This window comes from Hipposideros armiger, unplaced genomic scaffold (assembly GCF_001890085.2).
Source record: "Hipposideros armiger isolate ML-2016 unplaced genomic scaffold, ASM189008v1 scaffold_477, whole genome shotgun sequence".
Lineage (NCBI taxonomy): Eukaryota > Metazoa > Chordata > Mammalia > Chiroptera > Hipposideridae > Hipposideros > Hipposideros armiger.
In genome coordinates, this window is record NW_017731827.1 from 312,630 (window position 1) to 339,970 (window position 27,341).

At 49.0% G+C, this 27,341-nt stretch overlaps 1 protein-coding gene across 1 annotated transcript in view; it reads right to left on the reverse strand.

Moving 5' to 3' along the window:
• TMCO4 (transmembrane and coiled-coil domains 4) overlaps positions 1-27,341 on the reverse strand; it is an 88,190-nt gene that overhangs the window by 17,566 nt on the left and 43,283 nt on the right. The window contains exons 10-11 of the mRNA XM_019666654.1: positions 26,574-26,710; positions 24,974-25,058 (exon numbers count right to left, since the gene is read on the reverse strand). Coding sequence (XP_019522199.1) covers positions 24,974-25,058; positions 26,574-26,710 — 222 coding nt within the window. The remainder of the gene's footprint in view (positions 1-24,973; positions 25,059-26,573; positions 26,711-27,341) is intronic.

Consider the following 27,341-nt stretch of genomic DNA (forward strand, 5'->3'; position numbering starts at 1 on the left):
CTTAGCTGTAGAGGGCAGTGTCACTGGCCCTCATATGTGGGATCCAAACCGGGGCCCTCTGGTGTCCCAAGCCAGCTCTTAACCATCGCGCCACTTGGCCGACCCCCATCCTAACCCTTTTAAAGTGTACAGCTCAGTAGTGTGAAGTATATTCACACTGCTGTGTAACTGTCCTCGCTTACTTTTATCCACCAGAATTCAGATAAATCAGTTTCTATCTTGTCAACTGCTCCTGTGCTTTCGGTGGTTCCCGCTGGATTCCTGATATCACACTTTTGCCAGTTGACACTTCTTTTTTTTTTTTAATTACTATTTTTTATTGTGAAATACACATTTTTTAGAATTAGTTTCAGCTGTACAACACAGTGCAATAGTTATACTTTTTAACCCTCAAAGTGACAACCTCCTCCCCCAATCTGCCACCCCACTTTCCCCCAATATCATACATATCTATTACAATTCCCTTGATTCCACTCCCACACTATACTCCACATCCCGTGACTATATATAAATTCACTTATAGTTGACATACAATATTATACAACATCAGCTTCAGGTGTACAGTGCAGTGATCAAGTCTCTACCCCATCTATGATGCGGTCTCCCTAACAAGACATGTGACCATCTGATGCCCTACAAAATATTTACAACATTATTAATTATATCCCCCGAACTGTCTTTCATGCCAGTTGACACTTCTCAGTCTGGAGGTTGCCTTAGCTTTTCAAAAAAAAATCAGGAGCCGAGAACAGACAGCTTCTTTATAAGAGCAAACTTCCATCTACACTATAGCTTTGGTCTTTAAAATTCTATATAAATGGAGTTTTGCTAAAATGAAACATTCTTAAAATGTACGAGGCAGGGCCAGCTCTAAGAGCCCATGGAAAATCCTTTGTACAGTGAGGGGGCCCTTTGTCACTAGGAATAACTCCTCCTGGCTTTACCTTCGTCCTTTTGTCTTTTCCATACAGGGGGCTTTCTCAAAGTGAGGCAGACCTGCGTAGAGCTTTCCAGGTATTTCCAAACAGATCCCTCCTCTAGGAGTTACACAGAAATCTCACCGAATGGCTGGGAAGGCAACATTACACACTCCCACATGCCTGTCACGCTGTCAATAATGAGATTCTCCTGGGCTGCAAAGACCAAAGGATCTCAAGGTTGAGGAGCAAAAAAGAAGGATTTGCTCTCTCCTGGCGGGGGGTCATGTGTGCAGTGAGTGATAAGTGGGAAATGGAGGAGAAAATTATCTCCTGACTGTGGCGCCCAGAAAACAGACCTTGAAGGAAATGAGATGAACTGCATCTAACATAAACAAAACCCATTCCAAAGACACACACAAACACACACACACACACACACACACACACACACACACCCTGATAAACACACAGAGAGAAGCTGCCGAAGGGAGTGGGAGGCAGACAGGTAGAAAGGGAGACAGAGAAAGGCGAAAAGGAAGCTTTGACTGTTCCCCTTTCATCCCCCACTGGAATAAGGTTCACACCAGAAAGAATTGCCTAATGAAACCCATTTGGACATATTATGAGGATTTGGGATGAATTCTTTAGGGGACGAAGCAGGCTTGTCCCTCCCTTTTGACCCCCATCTCTTTTATTTGGCCATGCAAAGTGGTAACACTATTACCAGCATCCTGGCACCCTGGAAATTAATCCGCATGCCTGACCTCTCCTTGCTCCTACCTGGCGGGACTAAAGCCGGGTCTGTCCGAGGACAAAGCAACTGGTGGATGAATTCCGCGGAAGGGAACTAAATCACATCAACTGTGATGTCTGCTGTCTTGGAGATGAAAGAGCCAGCTGACTGAATGACAGTCGGCTCTGCGTTTCCGCTGGCATCCAGTGACAGCCCAGAAATAGTTTTCAGCCAAGTGGGAGTTTAGGGACTCAAGGGTCAGGACGTTTAAACGTTATCTGTGTGAGCTTATTGACAAACTCTCTTGCTTGGTTGTGTCTTCTTGCAAATATCATGGGCAGTAATGTCGGTCTAAATTCATAGGCGTTGGGAATGAAATTGGCTCTTGCTGCAAAGGCTTTTTAAAAAGCAAAGTTCTGCAATTCCATTCCTTAATCCTCCTTCTTTTCTTATCATCATTATCATCAACACAGCTTGCTTTGGGCTGGGCTAAGTGCTTTGTACATATATTATTTCATTTACTCCTCATAATGATCCTAGAAGGTAAGCATGCCTATATATGCCCGTTTTATGGAAAAGTGTCACACAGTAAGTGGCACAGTTGGATTTGGTTATCCCTACATTTTTTTTCTCCCACTCTCCTGTCCCACCTCCCTTTGCAGTCAAATATAATCTTGAACCAAAATATAAATGTCTTTTGACAACTGTGACATCTTCTAAAATTGTATTTTAGAAACAGGATACACACACCTGCCAAGATTAGTGTTTCTTTTTTTCTTTTAAAGATTTTTATTGGGGAATTGGGGGATGGGGAACAGACAAGTAGCTGTCGTTTTGTTCTTCAGTCTAGTTGTGGAGGACGTTGCTTCACTGGCCCAAGTTGGCACCATCATTGTGCTCTTCCCGGGCGAGGCAGATCAGTTGCCGGCTTCTGGACTGTCACTCACGGTGGCTGCTGGCTACACACGGTAGCCCATGGCAACCCACTGCAACAGGGGTTGCAGCCTACGCCGTCACCGGAGACTCATGGCAGCCCAGCTCCAGGTTGAGCTGTTGTTCAGCATCTTAGCTGTGGAGGGCAGTGTCACTGGCCCTCATATGTGGGATCCTCTGGCGTCCCAAGCCAGCTCTTAACCACCGTGTCACTCGGCTGGCCCCAAGATTAGTGTTTCTAATTTGGTTGATTCAAGAGACATTATCAGGCTGAAATTTGCTAGAAGATTCGTATCCCAATGTGGGCACAAGGCCAAGGGTATGTGACCTTTTTTGCTTTGTTAATCTTTGGCACATCTGCCGAACCAAGTGGGTGAGACGATATTGCTAACAACAAGAAAACGGGGCCCCCATGAAACATGATGCACTTTCTGTTTTGGGGGTGGAGCATTCTGGCAATCAGTCCATACATGACACATGAACTCAATTTTCCCATCAGAAAGGGTAGTTTAACTGAGTACATCAAAATACTTTAGGAATAGAGCTACTGGTAAGCTGCAGGCTATGAGCCAGTATAGAGCAAGCAGTTTCATTATATATATATGAGGTGCGATCAAACAATATGGTGAATGTTTAAATAAACATTACCATTCATCCCCCTCAAACTAAAGACATTCATGAAAGACACTCCAGAACTGCTTCAGAAAGTGGCAAGAATGATGGGATAAGTGCGTTCGAAACGAGGGGGATTAATAGCAATGTGTGTCTTTTTCTGTAATAAATTTAAAAAAAAATTTAAACATTCACTGTGTTTTGATCACACCTCATAGGCATATACATAAATAAAACCTCATATGTATTCTATCAGCTAGCTACTGCTGTGTAACAAATCATCCCCAAACTTAGTGGCTTACAACAGCCATGTATTTCTCATGAGTCTACTAATTGTCCAGGCAGTTCTGCTGTGACTGTCCAGGCATTGCTGATCCCCCTGGGCTCACTCATGTGTCTACAGCCAGCTGGACCGGTATGCTGAGGGCTGGCTCCAATGATGGCTTTGCTCCATGTCGTCTGTCATCCTTCAGTGGGCTAGCCTGGACTTGTTCTTGCGACACTGGCAAGGTTCTAGGAGAGCATGGAATCCGTGTGCAAAGTCTCCTGAGGCCTAGGTCTGAAACTGGCATGATGTCATTTTCTCCACGTTTTATTGGCCAGTGCAAGTCACAAGTCAAGTCCCAATTCAAGGGGTAGAGAAACAGACTCCATCTCTTGAAGCGAAGAGCTCCAAGGTTATACTGAAAAGGATGTAGGTACAGGGAGGGGTAGAGAGAATTAGGGCCTTTTTTTTTTTTTTTGCAAACACAATATATTTGAAACAGTGCCAAATACTGATAACTCATGTGCAATAAGGGACTAAAAATCCCAGGTGATACCAGTGCTGGATGAAAGCTTCTTTGAATTCTCACCTAGTTAGAAGGGGAAGGAGTGGGTGAGAATGCCAGGGTACTGAGGTGGCCCAGTCAGGCTGTTGGCGAGTACCTGGTTTTCAGGGATGTGGTTTTGGGAGCAAAGACAGGGAGGGTCCACCCAGAAACTGGTAAGTAAGCCAAGGCAGGATTCCTTCTTTTTGCAAGATCAAGTTGGGGTGTTCAAGTGCTAAACTTGATCAAGTTCAATATCAGACATAGAGCGGGGCAGGGAGTTTGGAGGTTTTGATTCAATTGTGATAAGGGCAGTTACTGTTTACCCGGTATGGTCCTGGAGTCCTTACACTGTGCTAGATGTTCTCTCCATATTATCACAGTCATCTTCACCACTTTTTGAAGTAAATCCTTAAGCAGTTATTGCAGCAAGAGGTAAATTTGTTCAGTCTTTGTTTGAAAATATCTTTATTTCATTCTCAGTCTTGAATGATAGTTTAGCTGGATATAGAATTTTAGATTAACAGTTCTTTTTCTTTTTCTTCCAGCTTTTACTGTTGTTTTGAGAAGTCTCATCAGTCTAATTGGGCCTTGTTGGTAAGTAATACTTTTTTAATTTGTATTTTAGGATCTTCTCTTTATCTTTGAAGTTTGGCAATTTCACTGTGATGTGTGTTAATTGTAAAATATTTATCCTGCTCAAGACTCATGCTCATTGAATCTCTGAAATCAATTCTGGAAAATGCTCAGCCAATAAATTATTCCTCTCTCGTATTCTCTTCTTTTGGAATTTGTATTAGGCAACTGTTGAACTTTAACTTTTCTTTCCCTTTTTCTTCTTTTTCTCTCTCTGTGATGCACTGTGGCTAATTTCTTCAAATCAATCTTCCCATTAATTTCTTCTCTCTTTAGCTTTGTCTAATCTGTTGTGTAACTCACCCACTAAGATTTTAATTTCAATGACTGTTTTTTTCATTTTAGAAGTTTCATTTGATTTATTTTCAAATGCCCCTGTTTTCTTCCAGCATCTTATTCTTTCTACTTATATTTATTCTCAATGTTTTAATTTATCTTTAATAATTATAAACATACTTTTTTTTTTGAGGAGGCCCCTTCAAACTGTTCTGTTGAGGACTGAGGGTCTAATCCTGATGTTTGTTATTCCTGTGACTTTCCCACATGGTGGTTTTTTTTTTCCGTGTGTGTTTTATAAGTCTAAATTATGAGCTCATTTTAAAAGTTGGTCATGTATTGGAAACCAGGTAGCCTGGATGGAGGACCTATTTTTCTCCAGAGTAGTTTGGTGCCAATTTTTGACTTGGGGATTCCTGGGTCATGCAGGTAGTATAAATTTGAACTCTAAATCCAAGTGAGGCATGGTCCTGTGTCTCTGAATTTCCTGAGGAGACATTTTCCCTTTTCCAGTCAGGGCACATGCTTGTTGCTCTGGTTTTCTGTTCCCTCCTTGTTTCTTACCTCTGGTGAATGCCTTACTTTTTGGGAACTCAGCTAAGCATTTAAAGGGATATTTGCTATAGTTTGTCTAGCATTTCTGGAGTATTTGTAGTGGGAGAATTTTCAGGCTAATTAGTCCACACCACTGCCACTCTAGAAGCTGCCAATATAGCTCTAATATTTCTCCATTATTTGTTAATTTTCCTTTTTAAAGAAAGAGTAAAGGTCTCAGGCCTAGAGCCTTGGCAGGTGACAGCATCATGCTAGATCTTAATAGTATTGTTTTATTTTTAACGTAGTTTTTACAATTCTTTTCATTTATGACCAGTAATATTGAATTTCCATTTAAAGTAATGTTTCCTTATACAATAAATTTATATGAGTAAAGATTATGAGTTGATATAAAAATGCTAAAGAGGAACACCCATGGTAAATAGAAATGACACAAATCATGAAGCTGTATGAGAATGACTATAGTTGGAAAACCTGGCTATAAATCCACAGTGGTTATTGTCATCTTGCTAATGGTCACAACTGCCTGTTGTCCACAGCACTGATCATAGTTTAGCAAGTCTGAGTTCACTTAACTTTTGATGTTCTCTGAACTTTTGGGTTGTCGGAAAAGTCATGACGCATTTTTGCAACGAAAAACAGAAAAAATATGTCATGTCTTTTCCGACAACCCAATACAATGTCAGGTTCACAGCTATTTTAAAAAGTGGTCATACTTCAACAGGTAATTTACTTAACTTGACTGGATCTAGGTACAAAATAAGATTTCCCTGTGGTTGCTTCCTCTTACCCCCTGCTAAGCTTTACAAGTCTATTCCATTTCTGAAACAGATGGCACAGCGATTGTTGGTAGGAACAGTTAGGGTAGAGAACACCGATAAAGCTGCTGGTAGTAATAACTTTTTTTTTTTTTTTTTTAGCTGAGCCACCCTGCTACCTGTTGGCAGCTCAGCGTCAGTTCAGCTCAGGCTAGGAATCAAACCGCTGTTGCTCAGAGCTTGCACTCTTGAGCGAGCTCTTAACCAACTGAACCACTTGGCCGGCCCAGTAATAACTTTTTATGATAAACTCACATCTCCTTGCATGAATAGCCCAGCCAAACTGTGAAGCCCCAGATTGTGGAGTGGCCGAGCAGCAGCCTGCATCTTTGAGTGTCCCTGTGAGCATGCATGTGTTTCTATGGACCTCCTTAGCCTGAGCCCAGGTCCCCGGTAGGTTAACTGGTGACATGTCACGAACTTGGTCATTGACCTTCCTCTTCTCTGCCAATGATTTTCTCCACCTGGGTCTGCCACACGGCAGGGGCCTCGCAGTGACCTTTGGGAGGCTGTGAAAGTCTCAAAAACAACCTGAGTTCCCCTCTACCTTAAAAAATAAAAGGGCCACATAAACCTGATGTTTAGTGTTTTGGTCATTAAAAAAACAAGGTAATTTGTCACGAATGGGGTCTAATTTTTATTTCTTCTAAGACATTTTCTTTCAGACTATTTCCTCCTGATTTTCATCTGGGAAAAAATGGTCACTGAAATAACAGCACACTTTGGGCAGCTGCTGCCCGAAAGTCCAGTCGCACTTAGATGGGCAGAGCTTTTGCTTTGATAACATGTAAGCAGGGGTCTGATGCTGGCCCTGTACTGCCTGGCCGTGGAAGCTGGGGCCAGAGCGCACCTGTCCATTTCCTAACCTGGAAAATGGGCCAAGAATCCCTAACCTCCAGGGCTGTTGGGAAGGTTCCATGGGATGCTGTCTAGAAACACCTGTCACAGCAGGTACTTGATAAATATTAGTTCTTTCCCCTCTTTGAGTCTTTGGTGCCTAATAAGTGCAAACCAGAAGGATATAAGTGGATGGCATGGAACTTTCTCAGGAAGCAGGGGCAGCTACTTGGTTTTGCACAAGCCCTCAGTGGAAGGCAGTCAGTGGACCCGCTGCAGCCCGCACGCGTTGGAAACCGGCCTGGGGCTGGGCTTGGAGGAGGCCATTCCTCTGTGAAGGCGTGCCCCTCACTCCGAATATCACCACAAGGTGGCGCTGTGGTGACCACAAAAGCTCTAGCGTCTACAGGCACGAGAGCTTCCTGGAATGCCATTCCAATTTCAGAGGATGGGAGCCCCCTTCCAAGGGGTGGACTGACCACACCTCAGAGCACCCGCTGCTCCCTGGAGTCCTAAGAGGAACCCTGAGATTGGGACTCCGGACCTGGCCCTGCCGTTAACTAGCTGTGCTGTCTGGGCAAGTTGGGTCAACACTCAGCTATAAAATTAAAGGGACAAGTTCAAGGGTCCCTATGGGGCAGTGTAGAGCCCCCTGATGTGGAAGTCACACAGGCCTAAGGCCCACCCTCAGCTCTGTGGCTCACAAGCTGTGTGATCGTGAACAAAGCCCCTGAGATCTCTGAACCTGCTCTCTTGAGAACCAGGGGCAAGTGTCCCTCTCTCCCTGGCTGGCTGTGACAATGAGACACTACGTGCAACGGGCCTGGCATAAAGGGCACTCAAGCAACTGGCTTCGTTTGGCGCAGTTCAACAAGCCCTGTTACAGGGAACCCAAAGCGAGGCCAAAAGGGGGCTGGAGACCCCAGCCTTGGGGAAGAAGAAGAGGTGGGTGTGTACAACCGCAGGCGGGGACGGTTGTAGGACAGGGTAGGGACTGCGTTCAGAAGAGAGGTCCCCTCCTGTCCAAGATCCCAGGTAGGGATGGAGTCGGGTTACCTTTGGTCCTCTCTGTGCCTTGCACGGGTCCCGGCACATTAGTCTGCTGACGAATGGACAGATAAATACATCAAGAGGATGCGCTAACACTAAAGAGTCAAGGCAGAGCCTACATCTGGGTCTCTGCCTTCCATCCGACAGGGCGAACCTCTGTGTTTGGACCTTGCTCATCTCTCCAACCTTACTTCTCCCAACGTCCTAGCGGAAACCTTGGTTCAGGCAGCCTGTCTTTCCAGATCATTCCCCAGTATACCTCTGGATCTTGCCAGTCCTGGGCTCTAAGGCCTCCTGCACAGCCTCTTAAAGCTTACCTGTTCTTCAAGGCCTGCCACCTCCTCCCTGAAGCCTTCCCTGCCATCTGGGGAAAAAAGGATCCCTCCTCTGAATGGCTCCGTTTCTAGGCTCTGTGATGTAGTGTTTGGTACTGTTATTTACCTGTTTTAAGGTATTTATTCTCCTAGCTAGGTTACAAGCAATTTGTGGGCCTCAAGCTCATCGTAAGAGGAAGCATAAAAGCAGGATTCACAGGAAATGGTTTAGAGTCAGACACGCCTGGATTAGAACCCCAGATTTGCTAATTACTGGCTGTGTGCCCTTAGATAAGTCACCTAAGCTCCCTGGGCTTCTGATTCCCCATCCTTAAAAATGGAAAATACATGTGCTTCTAGGTGTAACAATGCCCACACCTCACAGGGTGACTCGGAAGAAGATCAAGATGGATTCTCAACAGGTTCTCAGCGAGTGTCAGCTCCCTTCCTCCCTCTGCCCCGTGGAACGATGCTTTCTTATTTTAGAGACGAGCAGCTGTTCTCCACCAAACTTCTGCAGAGGAATGTGGAAGGGCGGACTAAAAATTCTGCTTTCCGTTGCTCTCTGAGCCTGTGATCCAGGTTCAGCCACAGTCCCATGACGGCCTCAATCTCTAGCAGCTGCTGAATTACAAAGTGTAAAATCACCCAAATGAAAATCCAATTTGGGACCTGTCGCCTAATTAACAGTCTTTCAAGTACCCAGGTGCTCGCCAAAGCTGAAGAGATCGCTATTTCTAATCTTAGTTTCCAAGAAGCCTCTGCTACAACCTTGCTGCCAATCAGGCAGCTTCTTGGAAAGATTATTCCCAACCAGGATATGCTCCTTGTGGCTCCAGGTCTGTAAGCCCCAGCCCTGATGTTTCTAGCTATCCAAAAGCAGAGATGTCAGAGGCTCTGATGGCTAATTAAGCCTGAACCCAAGCACTAGGCTCCAAAACGGAGAGGGTACGACTCTCGGACGGAATAATCCAGGTAGAAATGGAAGGTCTTGTTACCTGTGGAGCTGGCATCTCCACATCCCCTCACGAAAATGAGAATTAGGCAGTCATCCACTTTCCATTTTTGCTTTGATTGCTAGGAAGCTACTAGCTAAATTCACAGCTCAATTACAGCAACTGAGTAATAACAGGAGAAAATATTATAATGGCCATAACAGTCACAAAAATAGTCGTTACTGAATACTTACTACTATTAGTTGTTCCGCTAAGTGCTTCACAGATATTACCCTACTTGCTTCTTTTAATCATCCTCTGAAGTATTACTAGACCCATTTCACAGGTGAGGAGACTGAGGCCTAGGGGCTCCGTATATGTGCCTGTTTGCTCAGCTAGTAAGTGGCACAGCTAGAATTCAGGTCCAGACCTGGCTGTAGGGGTCAAGCTTCTTCTTGCTCCAGACCCTGCTCCCCTGGACTCCAGCCTCCCAAAACACAAATCCACATTTGTGTTTTTCTGGTCCTGATGTTTTATATTTATCCATAAGTTGTTGCTTTCCTGGCTGTATTTCCTAAGAAGTCCCGCAAATCCTTTGAGGAAGGAGATGGGACTTTACATAAACAAACAAACAAATAAACAAGTAGAGGCTTGGGTAAGTGAATCAATAAAAGATGGAAGAAATAAAGAATAATGAAGAATATACTAGTAACCTGAAAGGTCAGAGTTCACACAGGGACATCGTGTGCTGGGGTGGCAGGGACAGAGCCTCCTGCTATTCACGCCCTGTCATTAAAACACAAAGAGTGGGGTATGCACGGACCCACAGGCGGGAACGTTTTTATCTTCTGTTCTGCACAACAGGCCAGGCAATTTTCTAAAAGATACCAACTTGGACAATATTGGCTAAGCAGGCTTGATGATCATGGGCATCCTAGATACAAGGGAAAAAAAAAAACCCAACAGTTTCCATTACAGAATGTTGTGAACTGAGATGGTTAATTAATATGTAAATTAACGAGACTTGGGGTGTTTTCTTCCTCTTTGAACTCCCCCCGCCCCCCAGGAGTGTTCCTTCTCTGCAGACAGGCTGGATTCTTCAGTTTCTATGGACCAAGACTCCTGCACAGGTCTTGCTTATACAAAATTCTGAATGAAGGGGTGGGTCAGGAGGGCAGGCAACAAAGAATGGTCACTGGAGGGTTTTTTTTTCCATGAGATTGGGCTGGTCATCAGGGCCCACCGTGGCCAGGAAAAGAAACGTTCCTGGAGGCCGTTCTCTCCCTCGCCCTGTGCTCGCCACAGAAGCTGGCAGATACTCTGCTTCCCCAGGAACTTGGGCAGCGAGCATGGACATCTGCTCCATCTGCTGAGAGTGACAATTATTGGTGGACCTAAATGAATCAGCACTCAGTTTCTAACACGATCTCTCATGAGTCTGCTTCATGGAGCTCTGATCAGCTCTGGGTGCAAAAAGGATAAAATCATGTTTCTGAAAAGCCTAGGGCCAGACCTGTGGACATGCTGGCTATCCAGGGACCCCAGCCCTCAGGGCTCCCTCAGGGTACCAGCGACCTCCCTGGCCAACATCGAAGGTGTCTGCATCCCCGAGAGGAAGCAAATGCTTTTCAAAAGGAGTTGGCATAATCCCCAGGCAAGCCTCTTGGAAAGACGCCGTTAGTTTAGATGAAAGCAGCAAATGAATCCTCAATTCTGCTTCTCATTCCCCCCCTGGGAGCTGCCAGTCGTCTAAAGATGGTACCGTGTTTAGCGAGCAGATGCAGTGAGTGCATCTCAGATAAATCCATCTGGAGGAAGGGATGGAGAGAGGAAGAAAGGAACCCACATTTACTGAAGATCTACCATGTGCCAAGAGCTGTGTTGTCACTGCCTCTGTGCTGGGGGGCCAGCTGTGCAGTCAGACAGGCGACAGCAGGCAGGCTCCTGGTCTGCCATAGGTACGTCACTACACCTCTTCTCTGTGCAAAGTCCCATGCCAGGCTCTGGTGACACAGGGGAGAAGGAAGTGGACACAGTTCCTGCCCTCAACCTCTTCATTGGTAAAAAAGGAATATCCACACCTACATCTCAGGGTTCTCTGTACATTAAAGGAGACAAAATATGCAAAGCGCTCAGTTTGGCATAGTGCCTGGTATATAGTAAGTGTTCAATAAATGGTATGAAGTCCCAGGACACTCCCAAAAGGCCTCAGTGTCCTATTTTACTAACTAGCCTGAAGCTCCGCGGTGAGGTGACTTGCCTAAGGGCACCCAGACGGTAAGTAGCAGAGCCTGGACTTGAACTCAGGTTTCTAGACTCTAGGTCCAGTGCTCCGTCTTTCAGCTCATTCTCAACTGGTTGCCACAGGGAAAAGTGATGACATGGAGGCAGCTTACAGATGGAGAAGAGATGGGGGAGCCAGGGTTGACTTAATTAGTGGACTCCAGTTCCCAAAGTGCAGGCTTTTATTTGCTGGATGAATACACCGACATGCAAGCTGACTCACTGCGTGATGTCTCGCCCACTGCGTGGACAGGGCCACCGGGCAGAGACAATATGTAATGCTTCTAATTATTTCTCTTCGAATCCTTTTGGAGTGAAGAGGAGAATAAATGCATAAGTAAACTGAAGCACAGCTGATTTCTCGGTTCACGTGGCCATTTCCTGGCTCAGCCAGCTACCATGAGTCAGTTTGAATTGAGCTCACTTTCCAACTACTTAATTTTCTAAACCTTTTTAAAGCAAATACACAGACAAATGAACAATCTACTGCGATCTGGGGTCCAGGGCCTCTCAATGAGTACTTGGATGGTGGCTCCTTTTGGCATTGGGCACTGCCATCCCTGCCCTCGCCACCTGCTGGGGCCAGAAATATTCTCGGTCAGAGGGTCAGTCACTCCCAAAGCAAATTCATCCCGTTGGCTGGCAGATGGAACACTGTCAGAAGTGGACTGTTCATCTCTGGGAATTCTGGCTATGTGCATTTCCTGCCCAAAGGCACAAACATATGGCAGGTGTACGTCTGGTCTTGGTTTAGAGCGTGCATGATCATTGCATGGGGTGTGCATGTGCTGGCTGATCACGCCCGCTGGGCAGTCTGGAGGCGGAGTGGCCTCAGTGCCCTGGGTCACTAGGAGGTTTGGGCAATTGATCAAGCAGCTGACCCAGGTCTTGGGGGCTGGGGGTTCTACTTTGCTGAGGCAGCTCAAGCCTTTCAGCACCCAAAGGCCCCGGGCACCGTTCTTGGCAGGCGGCATGCACAGCAGACTTCATGGCTGCTTTCATGGCCCTCACTCATGAATCGACTACTAACATGTATTGGGCGTTTCCTATGTGCCAAGGTCAGGGTCAGAGGTGGACCCAAAAGACAGTGCCTGCCTTGAAGCCGATCACCCTCTGGGAGGGGACAGAGACCTGACATATGACACATGACACCGCGGAGGGAGGGCTGAAACAGACGCATGGGTCAAGGGTGAGCGAGTGGGCAGGAGGAGGCGGACGAGGTAGGATGACCCCGATTTAGGGGTCAGGTCCTGAGCAGGAGTCCCAGCTCTGCCACCTCCCTGCTTCGACTCTGGGCAAGTTCTTTTGGCTCAGAGTCTCGGTCCTCTGTGGCATGGGATGAATAATTCCTGCCTCATGAGGACATTGTGAGGATCAGAGTTAATAAGATGGTCGCCACTGGGCGTAAGCACAGACATTTCATCCCGTTGAGATTAGCACCCCAAACAAAAACAAATCCATACTTGACCCTCTGAGATAAATCGAAAATAACGGGGTCACCCTGTCTAATTCCCAGAATGAATGAGCATTTCCCATAAGTTGCTGACTCCCTAATGAGAACAACTCTGTCCCCAGTGTTTGGAAGGCTGATGTCTGAAGATACTGCATGTGCTGTGTGGCTTCGTGAGAAATCATCTCAGGAGAAAACGGCTCCTTTTCCATCAAAACAGACTGATAAAAACTTGGTAACCTTGGTAATCGTGAGTATGTTTTCCCTTTAAGAGCCTGGTGTGTGTGTGTGTGTGTGTGTGTGTGTGTGTGTGTGTGTGTGTGTGTGTGTGTGTGTGTGTGTGTGTGTGTGTGTAATTTGGCAAGCCAGGCCTTCTGAAGTGGAACCCGTTTACACCTTTTTGCAAGAAACAACTTTTCATTTCAAAATTCTCCTGAGCCTGAGTCTTCCTTCTATGCGGATTGTGGAGGAGGGAATCTTTGAGCCACATTTTGAAGGACGTGTCTGAGCTGGCTTCAGGCTGGTGGCCAGGGGGAGGTGACAGCATTCTAGGCAGTGAGAACAGGCACGGGATGCCTGGACCTAAGCAGACAGCAGTTGCCTGAACCCCCGTTTTCCTTGTTTTGGGCAGAGAGGGACGCTGGGTATGGCTGAAGGAAGAGCAGTTGATGGAAATCTTAGGATTTACAACCCAAAATACCTAATGGACCCACCTGGGCACATGACTTTGCTTCACACTGAGCCTCAGGTGCAAAATGGAGACAATTATCCTGGACTGAGGTTGCTCTAAGGATTAGAGATCAAGTCATGAAAAAGAACCTGGGTCAGCCATTGTGGATCCAAATTCCAGCTTCATCATGACTAGTAGCCATATGTAACTGTAGGCTAGTTATTGCACCTCTGTAAGCCTCAGTTTCCTCATCTGTAAAATGGGGATAGTTCAAACCTAATAGCATTATTGCAAGGATTAAATAAAATAAGGTGCATGTTTACCTACAGCTGGCCCATAGAAGGGCCCAATAATTGTTAGCTGATGAGATGATGATTAGATCATTGTAATCAATCATGCAAGTAGGTGGTAGGGGTCTCAGTAAACCCCAGTTGAATCTATTTCTGCCTGAAGATTCCTCAGCCACACTGAGCATTCCAATACTCATACTGCAAGGTATACCCATTGGGAGTTAGTCCTTCCCGCCCGGCCTGGGTGCATCTGACTATGTGGCAAGGCTGCTCTGAGCATCCAAGTAACAGATGGAGAAAGCTCGGGAGATGCCTCACCCATCTCTAGGATGACACATGGTGGAGCGCAGTCCAGCCTCTGCTGTGCCTCTGCAAACCCAGACCACCTGCCTGAAGCTGTGGGAGGCGCAGAGCAGCCTGGCAGCCTTGCTGAGCATCTGACTGCATCCTGGGGGGCGGGGGGGGGCTAGCTTCTTGTGACTCCTTCTATGTTCTAAGCTAAGTACTTATGGGCTTGAAGTGGTGGAGGTTATGGTCTCCACCTAAGAGCAGGGTGCTCAGTGTAAGGGTCAGCCCTAGCCAGGCTGCCGCCACAGGCCTGGGTGTGGCAGAACAGCAAGAACTCCCTTTACTGAGCACCTACTATGTGCCTGGTGCTTTTCAGATGATTGACACATATCACTTCCGACCCCCATAACCATTCTGCAAGACCCCAACTCATGTCTCAAGGAGGGCAGATGATTTCAACAGACTGGGCTGTAAGCTTCCTGAGGATAGGGCCTCCACTGGCTTATTCGCTGCCATCTTCCCAACACCAAGCATGGGGCCTGGCATGCAGTCGGTGATTAATGAATACGAGCCAATGGAGTGAATTTGATTTTGAACAGTCTCTGTTTGGAAGGTCTGATTTGAGATACTGCTTTGAGTGACAACATCTAACCAGGAGAGGCCCCAAATAAAAATATAAGTAGGAGTTCTGGAGTCAGGGAAAGGTATCAAAGTCTTAATTCTATGGCAAGCGACTCCACCTTTCTCTAAGTCTCACTCTTCTCATCTGAAAAATGGGGCAGGGTGATGGGTCTCATGGGGTGGTTGTGAGGGCTGAAGAAAATGCACGTGAATCCCTGAGCAAAACCCAGGCAGAGCGCTGGGCCTTTATAAACGGCAGCTGTTGCTACTACTGCTATTACTGTTGTTATAGTTGTTCCCATTTGCGGGCAGCACTACATTTTCAAGGCATTTTCACGACTTCTTCCCTGATTTGCTGGGCCCTGAGCATGGTCTGGAGCCAATCGCCATCAACAGAGCTCGGAGCTTTGGTTGGGACCTGCCTGGGGCCGGCTCCCTGCCAGACTGGACCCAGCTCTCTCCTGGCCTCGGCTCTGGTCCTTTGTGGATAACACGCTGGGTATCATTCCTGCCTCTGTCTGCATGGGGACCCCTTGGCTGAGCACCTGGGTACCATGAGTCACTGGGGCTCTCACCAAGCATCCTCAGGGCCTGCCCCACTCTGGCTGTCCATCAAGGTGTACTTCTGTCCTCCAAGCGGTGAGGCAGGGTATGGGAAGATAGCAACATTCCTGTTTTGTAGATAAAACGCCCGAGGCTCGGTGAGAATGGTGACGCCTCAGCTGAGAATTAATTACAGGGGCCAGAATCCAACTAAGGTCTTCTGGCTGCTAATTGAGTGTGAAGCTCTAGTATGTATTCAGGGAGTGAAGCCTGCTGCTTAGTGTTATTTGTATGGCATAATGAGGTGCCCACAGTGGATCTGAGAAGGAGCGTGACAATCACTGGTGCTATTTATCACACAGGTCTGGCTCTCTGCCTTCTGAGCACAGCTGGGAATAGTCACAGGCCCCTCCTGCATCTTGGCAATGTCCACGTACCTTGCTTTGGCCAATGAAACATGAGTGAAGGTGGCCTGTGTTACTTCCAGGTGAAAGCGTTTTAAGAGCCAGTATATAAGTCACCGTATTGCCTTCTACTGAGGAACCACATGTTGAGAGAGGAACCTCCATCGGCCTGGGTTTCTGAGTGACCACAAATGATCAGCGCCCCAGCCTGCCCACAGTGGACAGGTAGCACGAGTGAGAAACGGACCTATGTTGTGTTGAACCTCTAAGATTTGGGGGGTGTTTGTCACTGCAGCATACCTTAGTCGATCCTGACTGATACAATGTGAATGTTTATCATGTTAAACTTCAAGTTCAATTCACTTGTAGGACATGCACTCTGTTGGCTTTATCCCAGATACAGGAGGCAGAGAGGTTGGTCAGACACGATCCCTGCCATCAAGGGGCTTGTCGTCTAGACACCCATTTGACTGGCAGCTGACCACACTGAGCTTGAGCGAAGGGCAGGCCTGGCTGTAAGGTGGCATATCCCCAAAGCAGTAACTCCCTGCTGTTTAAAACATCACCCAAGAAGGAAGATCAAGCTGTGAAGATGGTTAATTCTATAGGCAGCGGCTCTTTGGGGAGAGAGAAGGATGAGCTACAGCTAGGAGGGCGTGGGGAGGGGAGGCTGGCTGAAGGATTATGGGTTTGAGGTGACTCTGTGGGACTTATTGCTCCATTTCATGATTAAGTCTCAAGGGAATCCAGAAAACAATTAGTGGATTCCAACGCATTAGAGTACTTCCTCTTTTACATACCCTAACTCAGATAATGACAGCTTTCCTGCCATTAGGAGGGTCTCCTAGGTGTGCAGATGAATCAGTGTTAAATAAACTGAAACTAGACAGCCAAGCTGGGATGAGTTAGAGGCGCGACAGCAGCTCCGGGGGAAGGGTGAATAATTCATTCATGATCACGGCCAGCTGGAGACTTGAGGGTGCCCCATCGGTAACACAAGGCCAGGACTTGGGAGGAAGACGGGAGAAGGCGGGTGCAGCAACAGGAAGGAAGAGAACTGCAGCCCCCCCCCCATCCCCGCGGGAAGCCAACTTTTCCTCAACTCGGTCCACGGCCATGTCACCTGTGTGTGTGTGTGTGGGGTACTCCAACACTGTGCGCCAGCTCCCATAAAGCTTAAGACAGCTCCTAGCGTGATAATAAACACTCAATAAGAATTACAGGGCTCTCACTACATGCCAGCATGATCGCATTCAATCCTCACAACTTCTACATCAATACTATTATTATTTGCTGTATTTCACCCAAGTCACCTGGAGTTCAGGGAGGTTAGGCGACTTGCCTAGTGGTGGGTTTGGGACTCAAACCAGATGCCCTAACACCAGAGCCTGCACACTGGCAGCACCTAAGCTGGTAGCTTTTCTCAGTGGGGAAGAGCTATGTGGCCCCGTCACCCAAGGACCACAGACCTGCATCTTGCTATGTCCCTCCAGCTGTGCCTAGCCCATCTGTTGAATGGGTGGGGACTGGATGGTAAGCTGTAAAGCCCTGGAGGCCAGAGGCTCGCTGGATTGCTGGAAAAGAGGACGTGGGGAACAGGGGGAAGATGAGGGTCACGTTGGAGGGTGCATGCATAAACACACATGCGCATGAGTGTATTTTTGTGAGTATGTGTGTGTCTGGGTTTTTATTCATTTTACTTTGTGGTGTGGGTTAAAGAAGTTTGGCGAGAAGGGCTCTGCTCGAGTCCCAGCCAGCTTGCTGGGGCCCAGGCCCCACCCCCCCCAACCCCCGCAGGACTTTCAAGGGGTCATGCATAAGCATATAGCTTTTAGCACTCTGGACCTCTCAGCTCCCCTCTGCAGGTCACTGTGTTTTGTTTTCAACTTTCCACTTCTATGAACCACCAGGAGGGCCCTTACTTACTCTCTGTAAAGAAAAAGAGGAACTTTGAGGCCCGGCACTACAGGGCTCTCCCTTCCGGTGGAGTCGCTGAGGCTTCAGCCAGCTGGGTGGATGGGAGGGGCCTGCTGTCCCAGAGAGAAAGTGGGGCCACGCCTCCACTACCGTGTGCACAGCAGTTGCTCACATCTGGGATAGGCCATGGCCAACGAAGGGACAGATCCCTTCTCAGAGTGTTCTTGACCAAGATCAAGGCAACGGGTTACCAGAGTCCTCTCTCACCTCCCGTCCCAACACTGCCTGGGACGGAATGTTATTAAATGGAGGAAAACAGTCAGGCCAGCTGAGAATAAGGACTCATGTTCAGGGTCGTCTGGCCATGAGTTGTTCCTTTGGAAGGTGACCAGAGGGGAGAAAACCGGCTGCACTTTTGACCACTGGCCTTCTGGTTAGATTCCTACCAAATGCTTGTTAGTTTCTTTTACTTCTTCTTTTAAAATGTAAAGGTTTTCTATGTAAAATGTGGATGACCTATAGTGCCAATGTAAAAAGAACTCAGATATTTATGAGCATCTGTGACGCGTGCTGGGTACACCCAAAGCTGAGAATGGTATGGTTCACCCCTGTAAGGAGCTTAGCGCAAGTGGGGGAGGTGGAGACGCAGCCCACTGTCCCCGACTCACAGCGGGGCTCATTCCTTCACTTGGCTCACACGTCAGCTGTCCATTGAACACTCAGTATGTGCCAGGCATGGTGATAGGCTCGGGGTACAGACAGGAAAGCGAAGCAGCACCCCCACCCTGAGTGTCCCACAGTGCCTGGCACAGTGCCTGGCTGGGGCTTCGCATCAGAGCTGCCCAGGGGACTGTTTCCAAGATAAGGTGCCTGACCCTTTCTGTGTAGGGCCCTGGCATTTATATTCTGGGAAAAGAAGTACCCTGCTGTGTACTCCTAGGTAACAACCACTAGCGGACTGGAAGGACAGACAAGTGAACAGGCAAAACAACAGCCAGACCAGCTGAGGAAGATGCTCACGAAAGAATGGAAGAGTGCGTTGGAAAGACAGTCTAGCATTGAGGTCAAGGTCACACAGTCTCTAGCCAGACTGCCTGCTCTGCCGCCTGCTAGCCCTGCGATTTGGGCAAGTTACGTAAACTCCGTTTTTTCTGTTTACTCCTCTGTGAAATGGGCATGATAATAGTATCAGCCTCATAGAGTTGTTGGGAGGATTACAAGGTAATATACGTGAAGAGCTTGGAACTGTTCTCAGCACATGGAAATGCAGAGCGTGTTATATAAGTGCATGCTGCTGCCATGACCACTACTGCCATTATTATTATTATTTGAAGGGAGTTTCCAGACAAAGTGAGGACTGAAAAGTAAGTGGGAGTTATCTAGAAAGGAGATAGAAAGAGGGATCATGGTCTGTTCGGGAACTGAGCTGGCGCCCGGTGCGAGGTAAAGAAGGTGGGAGAAGGTGCTGGAAGGCAGGTCATGAGCAGGGCCTGTGAGTCATGCTGAGAAGTCTGCACTTAATCTAGAGAATTGTGGGGGAGTCAGAGGCCCTTGGGGTCGGCTGAGTTGCTGCAGTGTGTGTGTGAGTGTGCGTACGTGGGTGAACTCCTGGCTGCCCGGCACTGACTCCCTCCAGCTGCTCCGTCCACAGGATCTGCCCAACGACTCATTCACTCCATGATTCAGGGACCGCAGCATCTAACCTGTCAGACTCCTGAGTCAGGCCTTCGAGACCGTGTGCCAGGGTCCTGTCCTAACCATTTCCCACTGTCCCACCTTGGTCCCCCTTCATAGGCTGCAGAAACACTCAACATAACGTTCCCAGACACCCTGGAGAAGCCTGCCCTGGCCCTGCTGGCCTGACTCTCTGGAACCCCCTTCCCTCTAGCTCTACTGGATGACCCCCACCCATGGTTCAAGGTCTAGGTCCTCTGCAAAGTAGAGCACAGTGGTTAGGAGTGAGGCCTGGGGTTGAGTCTTGGCTCTAGCACTTAGGATTTGCGTGGCTTACCCCTGAAGCCTCAGTTTTCTCATCCGTGAAACGGGGAGAATATCCCCTAGGGTTGCTGTGAGATTGGCATGAAAGTGCTCAGTACATGGCCTGGCACACAGTGAGTCTGCAACTGGCTCGTAAGCATATCAGTGTGTGCTTGATGCCTTTGCCCAAAGTCAAGTTCCTCCATCTTCCTGAGCACTCACAATGTGCCGGGTGCCAGGTGCCAGGGAAGTGGTGGGTGGGGTACAGGCAGATCCTGCCTACATGTGAAGCCGGGCCCGGTTGCGATCCCCATAATAGGGGCCTTGCAACATCCCCAGCCTCACCTTTCCTTGACCTATAGCTTAAGGATAGATCACCCCCCTGGGCTGAGCTGGAAATGTCCCCTGTGCCACCCAGTTCCCTGTTTTAGAAACTTACCCTGAAACTTATGATTAATACCCTTAGGCTTACTGATCACAATCTCTATCTATGGTCTAGCGTTCTTTCTAGGCTAATCCCATCATTGTTCCTGGGTTGCTGACTCCACCGGAGAACCACGTGGCCAGCAGGGAGGCTCCAAGCAGACCCCCGGTGCCATCACATAGCCTCTGGAGGAACGCCCAGATTTTCCCTTAAATACCCCAGGCTGGTCTGAGAATGGTAAGGCAGTTTTTGGAGGTGTTAACCCGCTGCCTTCTCAGACTGCCGGTGCTCTGATAATAAACACTTAGTCTATGCCCAACTCCTGTGTCGGTCTATTGGCTGAGCAGCGCAGGCAGCATGAGCCCTGGATTCATTTGGCCTCCGGTTTCACATGGGGTTCATGGTCTAACACAGGGTCTGGAAAGCAGACACAAAATGACAAGCTCCTCTATCTACACAACACTCACCATAGTTCCCTGTGCACAGCAGGTCCTCAGGTTAGTGTTTAGAGGAAGAAACGTTTATGAGTATGCTCAAATTGGGGCAGGTACTTTCACATTCATCCTCTCATTTTAAGACTTCAAGGTAAGGGTTTTAAGCCCCAAATTCAGTTGAGGAAGCTGAGGCTCAGAGGGGTTAAGTGAGTTGCCCAAGGTCCCACAGCTAGTCAGTATCAAAGTGGGGGCCCCAATCCGGGACTGCCTAATACCAAAGCCCCAGTTCTTGTCAGTGGGCCATGAAGATCCAGGGTGGGGAGCAATGACCATGAAAGAGGCAGGAAGGCAGCTGTTTTGGGAGCCTCCCAAAAGGCTGAGGGACAGGAACATGTCAGTGTCTCACTAACAAGCCCTGTCACTGAGAGGCCACCTGCCTCCCCCCCGCCAGTTCCAGCCTCACATTTGGGAGGCAGCTGATGGGCGAACTCACTTCCGATTGCCACCCAGCCAAATGGGAAATGGTAATTAATTCAATGTGATCAGTAAGGGAATTGAAGGCTTGGCTTGTATTAACAATCTGAAGTTAACATGTAATTTATGCTAATTGCAGCCACAAAGACATGCCTTTCTCCTCGAAATTGAGAATTGGTCCTATTAATAAGCTCACGTCACTCTGGGTAATGAGGAGCCTGACAGATGGTCTGCAGCATGGGTTGGAGGACAGATAACTAGGAAAGGAGCAAAATGATGACAGCACAGAGGATGGCAACTTTTCAAGAGCCTTCCCGGGTGGGGGTGGGTGGGCAGCTTTAGAGAGCAAGGGGAGTCTGCAGCCATGCCCTGGGCCTGAAGGGGGCACCTCAACCTGAAGGGTGGTGAACGATGTGCTGACCAGGCCCAGCACCGGACTCCATGCTCTCTGGCTTTTGTCACTGCAAATGGAGAGATGGCTGTCCACAGGGACTGTGTCCTTGCCCAAGCCAGGCTACCCAGCTGAGCAGAGGCAGGACTCAGACCCAGGTCTCAGCTGACTGCAAAGCCCATGCCTTCTATCCCCCGGCATGAGAGTCTGGGTTACTGCCTGGCAAGATTCACTCCCTTCCCCCACCACTGTGGGTGGAGTGCATTGTCCCACCCCACCAACCTAGGCCTTGGCCATCGCTTGCTTTGGCCAGCAGACTGTGTGGAAAGTTAAACATTGCTGAAAATTCTTTGCCGCTCCTCCCACTCTGAAGAGGAATCTATTCCTCTCTTTGTCCCCTTAAATGTGATCTGGCCTGTGACTTGTTTTGACCAACAGAATGTGGCAGAAGTGATGCATTCTGGAACCTAAGAGGCCTTGCAGCTTCCACTCTTGCCTTCTTGAAACGCTGCCCTGAGAACGCCATGTAAGGACGTCAGGAAGGCCTTCGGGAGGGTGAGTGTTTCTCAAGGAAAGGACTGAGGCACGCCAGGTGACTGCCAGCAAACACTGCCGGCCAGACAGCGCGTGAGGTCAGCTAGGGCCCTCCAGGCATGACAGCTCTGCCTGTCACTGCACGAGTGAGCCAGGAGAGGGACTGCCTAGTCGACGCATACAAGTGTGAGAAATGATCAGTTATTGCTGTTTTAAGCCACTATGTGTGGAAAGGTTGTTTGCAGCGATAAATAACTGATACAGAATGTTAGTAAATACGATATAAGCAGAGGTCTTAATTGTGCGTCGGTGGTTTGGCTTGGCTCTGGCCTTCTAGTGATGGACCATAAAAACGGCATGCCCTGGGTGGCTGCTGCCCCCCCCCACCTCACCAGGACAAATACGCGTACACATGGAGCAGATCTGAGCCCAGCCCGCAGCCTGGAGCCACGCCCACCCAATTCACAGACAGATACAGACCCTATTCTAGAGCAAGTGAGCCACAGCCAACCTGTATATCCTGAGCATGAAGATATTTGGACCTGTGACCCTCTGAGTTTGGGGGTAGTTTGTTACGTGGCGTTACTGCCCCAATAGCTGACAGACACACCCAGCCTGCCTCTCTATAACCCACAGGTTTTTATAGCAAACGCTCTGGTGTTTTGTGTGAGAAGTAGTTGCCCCATCTTTCCCGAGATTTTGATAGAATAGTTATCACTTGCATAAAGGTGCAGGGACCCAGAAGATGATATTATGTAGAAGGAGTCAGTGGTGTTGCTGCAGCTCAGCAAAGCCATTTCCCGGAGGGGACGAAGAGCTGAGGACGGGGAGGTGGTGTGGGTATCCAGGGGGTTCCTCCCGTTAGGCCGGAAGGTCCCAGGTGGGTTACCTGTACCACACACAGCAGGAAAGGCAGGTAAGGGATGTCCTTTCGACTTGCTCTGTCTCTGGGGATGCCGGGGTGGGAGAAGAATGTATGCAGGAAGGGAAGGTGCGATGTTCTCTGCAGTAGACATGGAACGCCACCTTTCCCGAGCCCAGGTCCAGCCCTAGCTCCTCAGTGGTTTTTGCCTGACCTCTGACCCCACCTGGGTGTTCCTGGTGAACATGGCGCAGAGCTGGCTCCCAGGCCCTTCCACATGGTGGTCCCAGGTTACCCAAAGCTACTGGAAAGAGGAGAGAGGTGCCTCCCTGCTGCTTACTGATGTGGACAAAGCCAGGTGAAAAGAGGCTGCTGAAAGCTACCGGGGGCTTTGGGGCCCTGCAAAATGGCAGAGAGAAGATGGTGAGGCCCACGGCAGGGCTCACACACAGGGGCTTGGCCTGTCCACGGGGAACGCCAAGCATGGGACGTCCACCTGGCCTCTGCAACCAGGAAAATAGCTCTGGTTCTCAGTTCAAGGTGATGTTGGGGTTACATTGTAGCAAAAGATAAAGAACAGGAATGAATCGAGCCCAAGCTCCAGGGCCTCTCCCATGCCCAATGGTAACATCAACGCTGAGAATAACACCAGTCAGCCCTGACTCATCCGTTCCCTCCGGTCCAGCCAAGGGCGGACATTCCCAGCCCTCCTTACTTGCTAGCAATTGGTCAGCAATCAGATCACACACCCCGGCTGACCAAGGAGAGTGGCCACAGGCTATTTTCAGGGGCAGCCGCAGGCTGGCACAAACTCTGAAGAGCAGATGCTGCGAACTGACATCCGTGAGCTGAATTTGGTCGATGGTGGGTTTTGTAATTTGCAAAAACACTATACATGGGGCACCCCCCTTGCTCCTCAAAGCAAGTACGTGGGGTGCAAATTATTAACTCTGCTTTGTAAGCGGGGAAGCTGAGGCTCAGAGAGGTTTCCGAGGAAACCCTGAGCAAGAATGCTGAGAGTTCCTCTATCCCTCTCCCATCCACCCTCTAGTATCAGCCTAGGAGTCCCTTCGCTTGCCTCAGGGTCCTGCTGCTGCTGCGCCTCACCAGGAGAGGTTGGTCAGGGTCCCACAAGCAGTGGACCTGCCCCAAGTACCCCAAGCTCTGCATCTCAGTCCCCCAACCCCCTCCTCTGGGCAGCCTCTGATGACAGATCTGTCCCAAAGAGGCATTCTGTCCTGGAGACCTCGCCCACCCGAGGCCCAGAGCGGTGGCACTCAAGCTTTCTGCTGTCTCAGCACAGAAAGTAGTCACTGGATGGCATGACACACTCCCAAAGGTGTCTGTAGTGGGTTGAATGGTGCTCCCCCCGCAAAACAAAAAAAAAAAGATATATCCACCTGGAGCCTGTGAATGAGACCTTAATTGGAAAAGGCGTCTTTGCAGATGTGATTACGTTATGTAAATATGATTAGGTAAGGGTCCTGAGATGAGATCATCCTGCCTTTGGATGGGCCCTAAATCCAAAGACACTGTGAAGGGAAGGGAAGGGAAGGGAAGGGGACACAAAGAACGAGGTGTGAAGATGGAGGCAGAATCAGAGCAGTGATGCATCTAGAAGCCAAGGAACGTCGAGGGCTGATGGCAACCACCGGAAGCTGGAAGAGGCGAGGAAGGACTCTCCCCTGGGGCCTTCGGAGGGAACGCGGCCCTGCGGACACCTCGATTTTAGACTTCTCCCACTCCCTTCCATCTCATTCGAGAACACGCATCAGAACGCAAAGGCCGATATCACTACTATAGGACTGTCTCACATCCACTCTAACTTACACACAAAAACAATAAACCATTTTCCAAATGACTTAACTATTTTGTCTGCTTTTCAAGACACAGTCACAAGACTCGCGACACATGGTCCAGAACCTCTGGACTGAGGAATAAACCTGGGAAGGGTTTTCCCCGGTGACAAGAAGCCAGGCTCACCTTTCTCCTGAGCCATCTCTTGTAGACAGAAGTAGATGACTCGGGCTCCCAGGCTGAAGCCAATCAAGGTGACGGGTCGCTGGCCCTGGGGGTCGAAAGGACACAGGTGTCTGGGAGGGGACACAGCCAGTTCTAGCAAAACATCAGTCCTGACGAGGGCGGCCCTTGCATGCTCCTTCCTCAGTGCCTGCTTGGTGCTCACTGAATCATGCATGTGCTCTTCCCACCACGGAGCTCTGATGTCTTAATCAGGAGAGTCAGGGCCCTCATTTATGTAGGAGCAAACCTGCCGGAGGGAGCTGGCTTCCTCCAAAGCACACAGGAAGCCTCTGGCAGGGTTAATTCCCTTTCATCTCAACCCATTATCCAGCCGCCATCTCTTTGTTCCCCAGGAGACAGGACTCATCTACCTTGTGGCAAATGACTGCAGTGAAGTGGGGCCCTCCTGGAGAGGGGGGAGAGGAGGTGGAAGGCGAACAGCGACATGGTAGGGACAGCTGTTCTGTTTCTAGATAGGAAGGTGGAACGTGATATATTGGCTGTAAATGATAAGAGCAGGTAGTGAGTTAGATATAAAGAGGAACTTTCTGACTAAAGAACTACTAGAGGGGAGGCCGGTTAGCTCAGGTGGTTAGAGCGCAGGCTCATAACACCAAGTTTGCCGGTTCGATCCCCACATGGGCCAAGGAGCTGCGCCCTCCACAACTAGATTGACGACAACGACTTGACTTGGAGCTGCTGGGTCCTGGAAAAACACACTGTTCCCCAATAAAATTTCTTCAAAAAAAGAAAAAAGAACTATTAGGAAAGGGAACTCACAAGAAAAAGGAAGTTCTCCGGGGTGTTAGGGTACACGTTCTACACGGAAGGAGACGGAAGGAGCAGGTGCGCTCCCGAGGTCTGGTCTGCTCTCGCCCGTCTGTTCCTTGTCCTTGCTTTTGTGCAGATACAGGGATCCACCCTCCTCCCCCCGCCCTCCCACCTCCATTTACTACCATAGCAAACCCTCCATTAAACAGTACTGCGATGCTGCAGGAACTTTGTGGCAAAGTCCCAACACCTGTGCCCCCTCTGTCCTTGGTAATAGAACTCCTGAGTTTTCCTGGGCACACAGCTACCCAGCCAAAGACTGAGTTGCTCTGACTCCCCTGTAGCTAGCGGTGGCAGCAAGGCTGAGTGCTGACCAGGGGGTGAGAAGGAAGCAAGAGGTGTGACTTCTAGGAATACCCTTCATTCCACTTTCCTGCATCCGACTGTCTGGAATGTGGATGTAACCCAGACCATGTTACATGGTATTGGGACCACTGATGATCTGCTCAGGTGGTAGCTCTGCACTTCTAGGGAGGGACACCTGGCCTTGTCCATCCCTGCACAGGGCTCTGTTATTCAGTTCTCACCTAATTACCTGCAAGAGATGCACAGTCTGTAATTCTTACTGGTTCATCCTAGGATATTTTCATGACTTGAACTGGAGGGGCAGTGAAGACCACCCACTCCTCCAAAGCTCCTCCACATGGGCTTGACTCTCGGGCTGATGGCTACGCCCAAGTCAGCCCCCTCCCTTCCCCGCTAGCCCCCACCCACAGCCATTCCCAGGTACCTGCTGCCGGGAGAGCAGGATGTGGGCTAGGTGCTTGCCAACCTCCGCTGATCGATGGAGACACACCCCCCAGGGGTTGTCGATGACATTGGCAACAGCGAGGAGTGAGGCTGGCCAGGTCAGGGCAGCCACAATACCTGGGGAGGTGGGAGGTCAGTGAGGAAGGCAGTGGGGGTCCTTGTAGGGATGTGATTGGTGGCTAATGGATGCCCAAAGTGAGTACAACTTGGAGCCTCTAAGTTTTCCAAGTGTTGTCAAACTGCTAAATTGCAAAGAAGAAAATTGAAGCTTGTGCATTTATGATACAGGGACTAGATCCCTTCTGTTCAAGCGTCTGCCATGGTGAGATTCCAAAGACGGCCCCAAGCTGTCACTCCACACGGGACCCTCCTACTTTGCCTATAGCTCTGCAGTGCCAGCCACCCCGGCCCTTCCCATCCATGCTAGGCTCATCCACGTGACTTGCCTGGCCAATGAGATGTTACTAGCTGTGAGATTGAAACGGACATATGCACCTTTGCTAGCCTCTCATGTACTCTACCATTGGTGCAGGCTAGCCCGCTGATTCCAGGAGGAGGATGGCAGACAAGAGGGGCAGGGCCGAGTTACCCGGGTTGCCCCAGACAAGGCTAGCCTACATCAATGGACACTCAGCGGACCAACGCACGCCTGGGCAGGCCCAGCAAAGATCAGCCAAGTGAAGCCTCATGACCCCTGAGCTATTAGGATAAATGATTGTTAAGTCAGTGAGTTTTGGGGTGGCTACTC